We start from the raw sequence: 13,398 nt of genomic DNA, 5'->3' as shown, positions 1-13,398 counted from the left end.
CCATCTGTCCATCAGAGGCTGGGTGTTTCCTATTTTACCTGGCCTCTCTGTCATTTCCCTTGCCGGCTATCAATGTGTTCAGATGTGCTCTGTTTGGTTCCTGCCTACCTGCTCCCAGATCTTTCAGGATAAGCTAAGTGCTGATTTTCAGTTGTTTGGGGTTTTTTTTGTCCAGCTTGCTTAGAATGTCTCTTTGTTAGCTGGTTGCTCTAGTGGACTGAGGTTCTCCCCATGTGCCATGAGTTGGCACATGGGTTCTTGTAATCTCAGGATGGTTTTTTTTGATTAGGGTTTTTTGCTGACCGCTCAGTCCCCTTTTGTGTCATTCTGCTTTCTAGTTTTCAGCGGGCCTCTATTTGCTAAAGCTATATACATCATCTCTATGTATGTGCCTTCCTCTCATTTCACCGTCAATACATGTGGGGGGCAACTATATCTTTGGGGTTAATTCCTCTGGAGGCAAGTGAGGTCTTTGTTTTCTCTGCAGTACTAGTTAGCTCTTAGGCTGGTGCGTGGCGTCTAGAACCAACGTAGGCACGCTCCCTGGCTATCTCTAGTTGCGTTTGTCAGGCGTAGGGCAGCGGTCAGCCCAGGTTCCATCATCCTAGAGCTCGTCCGATATTTATTATACTTTGCTTATCCTGTGCTATCCCTAGCCATTGGGGATTCATGACAGGCCACATGATGTTCCATACTGTATAATGGCCACACATGGTGCTCCATACTGTATAATGGCCACATTATGCTCCATACTGTATAATTAGCCCCACATGATGCTGCATACTGTATAATGGCCACATGATGCTGCGAACTGTACAATGGCCACACATGATGCTCCATACTATATAATAGCCCCACATGATGCTGCATACTGTATGATGGCCACACATGATGCTATGTACTGTATAATGGCTACACATGATGCTGCTTACTGTATAATGGCCACACATGATGCTCCATACTGTATAATGGCCACACATGATGCTCCATACTGTATAATGGCCAAACATGATGCTCCATACTGTATATTGGCCACACAGCGCTCCATACAGTATAATGGCCACACATGATGCTCCATACTGTATAATGGCCACATATGATGCTCCATACTGTATAATGGCCACATTATGCTTCATACTGTATAATAGCCCCACATGATGATTCGTACTGTATAATGGCCACACATGATGCTGCGTACTGTATAATGGCCACATGATGCTCCATACTGTATAATGGCCACACATGATGCTCCATACTGTATAATGGCCACATTATGTTCCACACTGTATAATTAGCCCCACATGATGCTGCATACTGTATAGGCCACATGATGCTGCGTACTGTACAATGGCCACACATGATGCTCCATACTATATAATAGCCCCACATGATGCTGCATACTATATAATGGCCACACATGATGCTGCGTACTGTATAATGGCCACACATGATGCTCCATACTGTATAATGGCCACACATGATGCTCCATACTGTATATTGGCCACACAGCGCTCCATACAGTATAATGGCCACACATGATGCTCCATACTGTATATTGGCCACACATGATGCTCCATACTGTATAATGGCCACATTATGCTTCATACTGTATAATAGCCCCACATGATGATTCATACTGTATAATGGCCACACATGATGCTGCGTACTGTATAATGGCCACACATGATGCTCCATACTGTATAATGGCCACACATGATGCTTCTTACTGTATAATGGCTCCACATGATGCTCCACACTGTATAATGGCCCCACATGAAGCTGCGTACAGTATACTTACCCCACGTGATGGTCCATACAGTATAATGGCCCCACATGATGCTTTGTGCAGTATAATGGCCCCACACAATGCTGGGTACAGTATAATGGTCACACATAATGCTGGGTACAGTATAATGGCCACACACGATGCTCCATACAGTATAATGGCCCCACACAATGCTGGATACAGTATAATGGCCACACATGGTTACCCCACCTCCATCATTGCCTTCTCCATCACTACACACACACCTTTCACTGCACACCCTCGCAGCAGTCGGCAGCTTCCACTCCCACGGTGCTGAATGGTGTCATCCAGCAGCACCGCTGACTGCTCACGTCACTGCAGCTGTGATACACCACTGATAAAGACCTCTCCGTGTCTCCTGTGCCAGTCAGTGTCAGAACGAGGAGCAATATCTGCTCCAGTCCGACACAACCAGTGTCCGCTCCGTACACCTCGTACACATGCAACTCCGCTCCATACACCTTGTACACACATGACTCCACACCATACACCTTGCACATGTGGCTCCGCTCTGTACACCTCCTACACACATGGCTCCCCTCCGTACACCTCATACACACACGGCTCCTCCCCATACACCTCATACACACATGGCTCCACTCCGTACACATTGTACACATACGGCTCCACTCCGTACACCTTGTACACACACGACTCCGCTCCGTACACCTCGTACACACATGGCTCCACTCCGTACACCTCATACACATGGCTCCTCTCGATACATCTCGTACACACAAGGCTTCACTCCGTACACCTCGTACACGCACTGCTCCGCTCCATACACCTCATACGCACATGACTGCGCTCCATACACCTTGCACATGCGGCTCCGCTCCATACACCTCGTACACACACGGCTTCGCGCCGTACACCTCATACACACATGGCTCCTCTCCATACATCTCGTACATATATGGTACCACTCTGTACACCTCGTACACACATGGCTCTGCTCCATACACATTGCACACGCTGCTCGGCTCCGTATACCTTGTACACACATGGCTCTGCTCCGCACACCTCGTACACATGTGGCTCTGCTCTGTACACCTTGTACACATGTGGCTCCGCTCCGTACACCTCGTACACACACGACTCTGCTCCATACACCTTTCACACTCTGCTCTGATCCGCACACCTCTTACACACATGGCTCCGCTCCATACACATCTTAAACACACGACTCTGCTCCATACAACTTTCACACGCTGCTCCGCTCCGTACACCTTCTACACACGTGGCTGTGCTCTGTACACCTCCTACACATGGCTCCGTACACCTCTTACACACAAGACTCCGCTCCATACACCTTTCACACGCTGCTCCGATCCATACATCTCGTACACATACGGCTATGCTATATCCACACTGTAAACACCTGACCTCACACATACGCTTACCCTCATCCAGTGTCATGACAACCAGCAGAGTCCTGTACATGGAGGTCCTCCTGATCATTTGACCCACTGACTCCTCCCATCCTGTGACTTCATCACAGGTTCTGTGTGCACAGCGCAGCCAATATATCATGTGCTGCTCTGTGGGTGCAGGGACTCAGGGAGCTGACCGGGTGATATTACACACCTCCCAAACAGTGCGGGACAACTAATGTCCTGCTCAGGATCGCGAGGCTGACTGTGAAAATCGGGACAGTCCCGCTGGATCCGGGATGGTTGGGAGGTGTGGAATAGTGTTTACACAGACATACAGAAGTGTAGTTTCTATTTCTTAATTTCTCCTCTCCATTACTTAGATAAAAGGTTGTGAAGTTTAGGCTATAATTTATTTTAAGCCCAATGCAGGATTCACAGAGATTCCCCTCTGGGGGGGTTTGTACTTTTTCCTCTGCATGACGTTGAGCAATCATAAGCAGGATTGATATGCAGGGGTAAAAAGAACATGTCCCCGGAAGGTCAGAAGAACATTCCTTCTCCTGTGGGATGTAATGATAGGGAGCCCTGCTCTCAGCCTTGATCTCTGCAGATACTGTGGAGTATAAAAAAGATCTGAATCTCATTACAAACACCTCTTATAACTTTCATTTCACAGCAGTCAGTGAAGGGGAAAGGGGAGTAGAGTTGAGCTGATTGTGATTACAAACACCTCTGCAGTTGCAGCTCTCCCCTCAATGGACTGTCAGTACAGCTGTAGTTCCTTCTCCCACACTCACTGCTGAGAGATGAAAGCTAAAGATGTTTGTAATCACACTCTGCAGTAGATTTTAGGAAGAGATCAGTACTATCTATCATTACATCTCATAGGAGAAAGCATGTTCTTTTGACATTCTAGAGACATGTTCCTTTTTTCCCTGCATGCTCTAAGAGAAATTCTCTGGTGGTGCCCAATTGGGCTTTTTATAAATTTTAACCTATATTTCTAAACTCATATCTCCACAATGGAGATGAGAAATTATAAAATAAAAGCTGTGCTGTGTTTGTGGCGATCCAGGGTCCTGATCATCACAGGAGCATTGCTTTCCTCACGGGGAGAGTGGTGTTAAGGCCCCGTCTCACATAGCGATTTACCAACGATCACGACCAGCGATACGACCTGGCCGTGATCGTTGGTAAGTCATTGTGTGGTCGCTGGGGAGCTGTCACACAGACAGCTCTCTCCAGCGACCAACGATCCGGGGAACGACTTCGGCATCGTTGAAACTGTCTTCAATGATGCCGAAGTCCCCCTGCAGCACCCGGGTAACCAGGGTAAACATCGGGTTACTAAGCGCAGGGCCGCGCTTAGTAACCCGATGTTTACCCTGGTTACCAAAAAAAACAAACACTACATACTCGCCTTTCGGTGTCCGTCAGGTCCCTTGCCGTCTGCTTCCTGCTCTGACAGTGCCGCCGTACAGTGAGAGCAGAGTGCAGCGGTGACGTCACCGCTGTGCTGTGCTCTCACTGTACGGCGGCACTCAGTCAGAGCAGGAAGCAGACAGCAAGGGACCTGACGGACATCAGATGGTGAGTATGTACTGTTTTTTTTTTTTTACATTTACGCTGGTAACCAGGGTAAACATCGGGTTACTAAGCGCGGCCCTGCGCTTAGTAACCCAATGTTTACCCTGGTTACCAGTGAAGACATCGCTGGATCGGTGTCACACACACCGATTCAGCGATGTCAGCGGGACCTCAACGACCAAAAAAGGTCCAGGCCATTCCGACACGACCAGCGATCTCACAGCAGGGGCCTGATCGCTGGTACGTGTTACACATAGCGAGATCGCTACTGAGGTCGCTGTTGCGTCACAAAACTTGTGACTCAGCAGCGATCTCGCTAGCGATCTCGCTATGTGAGACGGGGCCTTTACGTTTGGAAGCGATGAAGGATATCTTTTATCAGGTAACCACAATACACACAACATGTTTACACTCCAGGCCACAAGGGGAGCTTTTGATCCTATTTCATAGGTGGCTCCCCTATATACATGGTGGTTTGGAGGGAAAGAGAGATCAGATTGCCAGAGGGACAGAAGAGAGCAGACGGACCTAGAGGGTCAGAACGTCTGAAGGGACCGTGTAGTCTGAAGTATTACAGCTCCTGGAAAGAGACATACAGAAAGCCGAACATTGTTCAGTGATTGTGCAGGAGAGCAAAGCACAGGAGAGTAACATCAGGGGAGACCAGCTATGAGCAGGCTGCCTCCTTCTGAAGTGCAGATAACCGGTAGCCAGACCACCGCGAGGTTGTAAGGGACTCTACAACTTGCAGCAGAGACAGGCAGGACAGCTGAACTGCATGTTACCTGTCCGCCACAGACACCTGAGACACAGTAACACAAAGAGCCAGGGGCAGGCTAGAGTCCCTGTAAAAAGGCTCGAGTTACCTGTCATGCAGGTATTGTCCTATCCTATATGGGGGACAGAGAAGAACTGTGAGGACCTTATCTGAAACCATAGGTAGTAAGGGACTACAACACAACCGCACTAGAGGAAGGCTTTTAACTTCACCTGGTAAAGGGGACTCTGGATTTGCTTCCAAGCCGGCCGGACCCTGCCTAGCCTGTGATCTGGTACCCTGGACTGCGGTTGACTGAAGCCTACAGTAAACCAGGTAAAGAGAATGCAAACCTGTGTCCTCGTTCTTTACTGCACTATTCACCATCTTCCATCTACACACCGGGAGCCCTGGGGATATACTTCACCTGTGGGAAGGTATACCATCTAGCTGCCATAACATCACCCCAGAGTACCCCTTAAAGCAGTGTCGGTCCCCACTGAACTTTATTCAATTATCCATTTTACATGGGCGCCCAGGTCTACGGACCAGGTCGCCACCGTGACATCCCCCTGTGAACACTGGACCCAGTATCAGGTACCCCACGGCCCTGGCAGGCGACTCATGTTCAGCTCTGCAGCCGCTATTCCATGATGAGTCCAGTTTAACATGGAGAAACTGCTAAAAGATTCTCTTTAAGGAGGAAGCAGATCATTTACCAAAACCACAGAGAAATTTCTACATTTCCCAAACTATAATACAAATATGGGAAGTCCTGATAAATACATCAATTACTGGAGATAACGGGATAAGACATTTTTATATGTTTATTTCATACACAGGTTGATAGAGAATCGTACATCTTACTTTAAAATGGTTTCTATGGGTCTAATGTACAGAATTAGTCATTATTATCAGTGGTTCCTAATATTGTGCCGTCATTCCTTTCTTTTTCCGAGCAGCTCCGTTTTATTATTCATTCCAGATTTAAACAAAATAATAAAGCATTTAGGGAAAAACACACAACCTAAAAGTCCAGCACTGGAAGCCATCACTGCAAATATCTCCACAGCCACCATGTTCTTCCCTCTGGTGCTCAGATAAGCCGGGATCATGGAAATCCAGACACTGAGGAACACCAGCATGCTGAAGGTGATGTACTTAGCCTCGTTGAAACTGTCCGGTAATGTCCTCACCAAGAAAGCCAGAACAAAGCTCATAGCTGCCAGGAGCCCCAGATAGCCCAACATGGAGTAGAACCAGATATCTGAGCCTTCATTACACTGAATGATGAGAATCCCAGGATAAGTCTCAGTGTCCAGATCTTGGAATGGGGGAGAAATAGTCAACCACAAAACACAGATTACAACCTGAAGGGAAGAACACAACAACACTATGGTATAGGGCAGTTTCACATTCAGCCATTTTCTCCAGGCGCTTCCAGGCTTGGTGGACTTAAAAGCAACGCAAACCATGACAGTCTTGGCGAGAAGTGAAGAGACGGCTACTGAGAAGAAAAATCCAAAACTGGTTTCACGTAATCTACAAGTTACATCATTGGGACGACCAAGGAACAAAAACACAGTGAGAAAGCTGAGAAAGATGGAGACCAGGAGGAGGTAACTCAGGTTCCGGTTATTGGCTCTAACAATAGGACTGTCCCGGTAGGAAATAAATATCCCAAATGTGAAGCTGGTCACAAGACATCCGAAGACCGCGATACAGGAAAATACCGAAGCCATTGTGTCATTCTGGTAAGAGATGAACTCCATCACTTTAGGCAGACACTGGTCTCTCTTCTCATTTGGCCATTTGTCATTTTGGCATTTCATGCAGATCTCGCTGTCTGTAGAAAAATTTAATAACGTGTTACTTTTATTGTTGGAAGAATAACTATCTATTATCTGTCTACACTCCCTGACAGAAGTTATGTCACTTATCCATGTTATGTAAATAAAAGTTTATAACCTGACGTTAAATTCATCCATTGGTTGTGTAAATTATTCTTTTGAAAGGTGAAACCCTCCAAAATGTGATTAAGGTTAAGAAAATAAATTGGCATCAATGCAGAAATATTGATCATTTAATGGACACAGAATGGTCAGATTTTGGCAAGACAAAAGTTTTGTCGCCCACAGAAAATAATGTTATATTCAAACAAATAATTAACTTAAAATACAAATATATGTTGCATAACATTGGTGAATGAAGTTCTGGTGCTATTAGAGTCATATTTAATATTTTGTGTGACTTCCATGAGCTTGAAGGACTGCATCCATGCAGTTCAATGTCATAAGACACAAAGCAAGGCCTGGCAGCTCAGAAGCAAAAAACAAACTGAGCTAACACATTGCACAGGCCCAGTCCACTGGGTGGAGCTGCACTAAATACTGGAGGCCTCTTGGTAATTGTTTAGGAACAGATTAGACAGGTGCACCTAATTCCTATAAGAACCAGAGAGTTCAGGCGCCGCCCCCCTATGCACACAGCCAGGAAGCATGCAGAGAGCAGAGGCACAGAATATGGAGCTAGCAAGAAACAGAAACCACAACATGACCTGGAGCAGTGGGTAAGATAGCGTGAGAGATGAGAGGCCATGCCGTGATGCCAGCAGAGTTGTTACATTCAACAATGATTCATACAATTTATTAATGAAGTCATCAGGAATAGCAAAGAATGCAGTCTTGCATGCCTCCCAGAGTTCATTTAGATTCTTTGGTTTTGTCTTCCAAGCTTCTTCTTTCATCCTACCCCAAACATGCTCAATGATGTTCATGTCTGGTGACTGGGCTGACCATTCCTTGAGCACTTTGATCTTTTTTGCCTGGGGGAACTTTGTTGTAGAGATGGATGTATGAGATGGAGCACCATCCTGCTGCAGAATTTGACCCCTTTTATGATTTGGAATATAAGAGGTAGCTAATACTTCTTGATATTTTAGGCTATTGATATTGCCTTCAACCTTGCAAATGTTTTGCGCACCCCCATGCTGAATGTAACCCCAGACCATGATCTTTCCAAAACTAAATGTAACTGTTTTCTGGGTGTATTTTGGATCCATACGGGTTCCAGTAGGTCTCCTGCAGTATTTGCGGTGGCTGTGGTGTAATTCTACTGAAGATTCATCAGAGAAATCCACCTTCTGCCACTTTTCCAGCGTCCATCTGTTTAGCAGACTGTGGGACTTTGCAAATGCCACACGGTTTATAATTTGCCTTTTGATTAGTGCTGGCTTCTGGGCACTGATTCGACCATGAAGGCCATTTCGAGACAGAATCCTACAAAATGTTCTAGTTGACACAGGGACTTGAAGTGACCAGGCCTGTTGGAGCTCTGCTGCAGTGGAAGAGGGGCTTGCTTTGGTTTTTCTAACTAACAAACGTTCCTCCTGAGCAGTTGTCTTGCGGGTCTGCCGGACCTGGGCTTGCAAACACATCTCCATTCTCTTCAAATCTTTTTTAACTCTGTACTTTAAGCTGAGACATATTAAAGGTGCCAGCCACCTCTGCAGTGGATCTGGTCTTGAGCTTCTTGATAATCCAGGCTTTGGTCGCAGGGTGGATTTTTGGCATGTTGTTAGAGCTCAAGTTGCAGTTCACGTGAAGGTCTGGGGTGTTGGGTTTCTTTTTATACACACACTAATTGACTGATCATTTACTGAGCACAGGTTAGGATGTAAACTACGATTGTATGCATTATATGACCAGGAGACAAAACTTTTGTCTTGCCAAAATCTGACCATTCTGTGTCCATTATCTGATCAATATTTTTGCATTGATGCCAATTTATTTTCTTAACCTAAACCACATTTTGGAGGGTTTCAGCTTTCAAAAGAATAATTTATACAACCAGTAGATGAATTTAACATCAGGTTAAAAGCTTTTATTTGCATAACATCGATAAGCGACATAACGTCTGTCAGGGAGTGTATTATCTATGTATCATCAATCTATCATCTATTTATCTACTTTAGAAAAAATGGAACAGCACACTTTCCAACTAGGTGGGTGCACTGGCCTGCCGGCAAACAGTCTGTATACTTGCCAAATATATGAAGCCAAAAGATGGGTAGCAGCACAACAAAAATTACTTAAAGAGTAAGGTGGATGATGCATGATAAAGGCTCTTGGGAACCGAAACATCGCCATGTCGTGTGGACCCAATAAAGTCCACCTTACTCTTTAAGTAATTTTTGGAGTGCTGCTCCCATATTTTGGCTATATCTATTATCTATTATCTATTATCTATCTATCTGTCTGTGAATCTGTCTATATCTATCTTTCCATCAATGTTAAATACAAATAAGTTTTCCTGGATGGCTAAATGCCCATCACATGTCATATCTCTCTCAGTATAAGCCTGAAATATCACATTTTACTACATGTTTTTTGTGCATGCAGGGTCGCCATCTCCTTTGGTAATTTTTTTCTGGACAAATTGGACAAAATACACAGAGAGACAAAACTCTTTTTTAGACCACACAACCCTTCACACCCTCAAAATAAGGCCATGGAATCACAGACATTTAAATTAAACAGTTTGTTCATTGAGATAAACATTTTCTGGCAGCAGCGATAAAACACAGATAACTTGTTACTACTTAAGTGCCCAGCATCACTGCAGCCAAACACAAAGCTCTGTGATTTGCATCATCTTGGATATTACTGGGACTCTTCTATATGTTATTGTCTGTTGCTGGTCCAATAAACTATTACCACACTGTTTCACCCTCACCCTGTGTTATCTGAGTAGTATTCTGCCCATGAGAAAGGAGTGCGGACATTAAGTGGGATGAGCCCTGGTCCATGCAGTCTTTTTAAAGACATCTGAGCCAGTGGACGTTAGCACCCACTGACCCTCATGTCTCCACATCTACTTTATGAAAAGTTGTCCCCAAATGCTTTTACACATGTAAAATAACAATCAGAGCTCATCTTCCTTGGGTCCAGCTTAAAGTAGATGGCACAAACCACTGAGTATCACACTTTGGCACACTGGGATTCAAGCAGCTGTGATTTTGGGGCTTCCAGAGCCAACTATACCCCTCAGTGGCAACCCACATTTGGCGGGCACCAAGCTTAGGAAGCCGACAGTCTATTGAGGTATGTGGCCAGGTGACCTGATTGTCCTAACCTGGAATATCCTTTTAGAGATTTGGATATGGAGGGCACAACTAAGCAATATTGGAGTTAAGGGTTCTCCCAGAGCATGCTAATACACAATGGATAGAGAAGAAGAGAAAAGCTGCATGCTCACAGAATTGTGTGATGACTGTGAATTCCTTGCTTTGGAGGTATGGCTGCAATTTTTTAAGTGCCCACATTATGGCCAAGCCTTCTTTTGCTATTGTCACTTTTGCCCTCTCCCTCTCCAATATCTTCAGGGAAACATAGGATGCCAGGTGTTCCTGACCGCCAGCTGCCGCTTGACTGAGTATATCTAGTGGGTGTGAAATGCTTGGTGTTCCCTCTTCTCCCCAACCCCTTTAAGTGTGCCTAATGAATGTTATTAATGTGTTCATACACGGTGATATTACTAAACATAAAGTGTATTACCACCGTGTACAAGAGCATTGCTATACCTTCTGTATATTGCTCTGTATATTTCTGTAATGCCATTGTTTGCTTTGCACTTGCACATATAGTTTAGGGAAAGTTTTCCTCGGGCCCAGTATAATGATAGGGGCGTAGTGTCCATAGTTGACCAATAGAGGGGGGCACTGTAGTGTATAGTTAAAGTAGGAGGGGCACAGTGGCATAAGAATAGTTTGGCTTCTGCTTTTGGTCAGTCGGCCTGGGTGCCCATGCAGCCAACGTTACAAGAGATGGGCCCATTATAGAACCACCTGCCCAGGAAGGTTACTCTAGGAAGAAGTGCGGCAGTGCTGCAGATCCAGTTGAAGGAATTTGTCCCCATAGAGAAAGAAAGAAGTTTGTTCAGCTGGGCAACATAAGCAAGATGTGGCAGATCTTTGCCTGGGCGGCAGTTCTTAGAACTGGGGCGAAGCGGTGAGGGACTCCCCCATGTGAGGCAATAATCCCAGATAGACTAGATTCTGTGGGACCGGACGAATCAGTCCAACCCGGGGCTGAGCATACTGAAGAAAAGGACAGAGAAGGGACAGAAAGGAACAAATCAACTGTGATACTTGAAATGCCTGTATTTGAACAAGCTGTGCTAAATAATAGAGTTCTGAATTTTAGCCGGAGTGTGTGTCCTTTATTTTTGAACCATAAATGATAGAGACGTGTGCAATACTGGTGGTGGTGCAAAGGTAGGTTCCCACACCTTACAATATTTATAAAGAAAATCTTGCACTCAACTTAATGCTCTTTGTGAATTTTTATTGTAGTACCCAAAAACGTTTCGGTCCAACACACCGGACCTTCATCAGTTACGTACTGTGTATGGAATAGTGGGGAGAGACAGATCAGTGGAGGACTCCGCGTCTTCATACGGCACACCATTCCCCTTTTCAAAATAAGTGGATCTTATCTTTGCCAGTTTGCAATTCAGACGCTGCTCTGGCTGTGTGCCCAGAGACACTGATCTGTCTCTCCCCACTATTCCATACACAGTACGTAACTGATGAAGGTCCGGTGTGTTGGACCGAAACGTTTTTGGGTACTACAATAAAAATTCACAAAGAGCATTAAGTTGAGTGCAAGGTTTTCTTTATAAACTTTATTTTTGAACCGTCTGTGAGGAATACATCCCCATACTGGGCAAGTCCAGATGGCACAGAGAATCAGCACAGAGGTAACGCAGCAGAGAGATGTGATCTTATGCAGGAGGGGGTCCAGGGAGTGATACAGGGACTGCTGTCGGCCATGGCTACCTCCCTGGCTCCCCCTTCCTACATAAGGATTCAAATGTGGTATCTGATGCATCTGTTTGAAAAATGAACATGTGGTAGAGGTCAAGAGCAGACAGGACTGGGCGTTAGGCATACTGGGTTTTCATCGGGAGAAATGCAGATTCACATTCCGAGGTCCAGATAAGATTGCAGGCAAATCTTCTGATGGTGAGGTCAGTGAGGGGCTTTTCTACAGTGCTGAAATTGGACATACATTTTTAATAATAGTTTGCGGCCCTAAGGAATGTGTGGATATGCTTTTGGTTGGTTGGGGGTCGCCATGTGGTTATGGCTTCTATTTTTTTTCAGGTTTGGGATGAATGCACTCACTTCCCACCCAGTGCCCCAGGTGTAGTACCTCAACCATCCCCATCTGGCACTTCTAGAGAGGGATGGCAAGCAGGGCTTTGGATGACCTTTGCAACACCTGGAACATGTGCTGAAGATGCTCTTCCCAGGTATCGCTGAAGATAGTGATGTAATCCATGTAGGCCTGGGCATACCCCTCACATCCCTTTAATATCTGGTCCACCATCCTTTGGAATTTGCCAGGGCATTCTTCATCCCAAATGGCATGCTGGTAAACTCACACAGTCCACAAGGTCTGATGAATGCAAACTTCTCTTGAGCCTCTTGATCTGGTAGTATCCTTGCTTAGATGGATGATTGCTATGTACAGAAATCATCCTAGACTATCTAGTAGTTCCTCCACCCAAGGCATATGGTAGGCATCTAATGGTGACCTATTTGAGTCCCATATAATCCACACAGAAACTAGTACTTTTTTCTTTCTTGGGCACCAACACTATACTGGCTGCCCATTGGCTTTGGGAAGGAACTATGATCCCCATATTCAACATACCATCCACCTCGGCCTTCATCATTTCATCATTTCCAACACTGGAGGTGTCACTCAGTAGGCGGATTATATGAATGGAGTAACTACCCCTGTGTTGACATGATGCCGGACCAGGGGTGTTAAGCCAGGCAGAAAAGGAGACAACAAACCGCTAAA

General features: G+C 45.5%; 1 protein-coding gene across 1 annotated transcript; it reads right to left on the bottom strand.

The window, feature by feature from the left end:
• Window positions 1–6,408: 6,408 nt before the first annotated feature.
• LOC143793415 (vomeronasal type-2 receptor 26-like) lies at window positions 6,409–7,369 on the bottom strand. Its single transcript, XM_077280366.1, has one exon. It carries the CDS (start codon window positions 7,357–7,359, stop codon window positions 6,466–6,468), a length of 894 nt encoding a protein of 297 aa, XP_077136481.1. The 5' UTR covers window positions 7,360–7,369; the 3' UTR covers window positions 6,409–6,465.
• Between the last annotated feature and the right edge of the window lie 6,029 nt (window positions 7,370–13,398).

Source organism: Ranitomeya variabilis, chromosome 1 (assembly GCF_051348905.1).
Source record: "Ranitomeya variabilis isolate aRanVar5 chromosome 1, aRanVar5.hap1, whole genome shotgun sequence".
In the NCBI taxonomy this organism is placed as follows: Eukaryota; Metazoa; Chordata; class Amphibia; order Anura; family Dendrobatidae; genus Ranitomeya; species Ranitomeya variabilis.
The sequence above is the reverse complement of the archived record's forward strand: the minus strand, read 5'-3'. Positions and strand labels throughout refer to the sequence as shown.

What these genes read in the sequence shown, in the direction of transcription:
- LOC143793415 (XM_077280366.1), bottom strand. Translation starts at nt 7,359, where the DNA reads ATGAAATGCCAAAATGACAAATGGCCAAATGAGAAGAGAGACCAGTGT.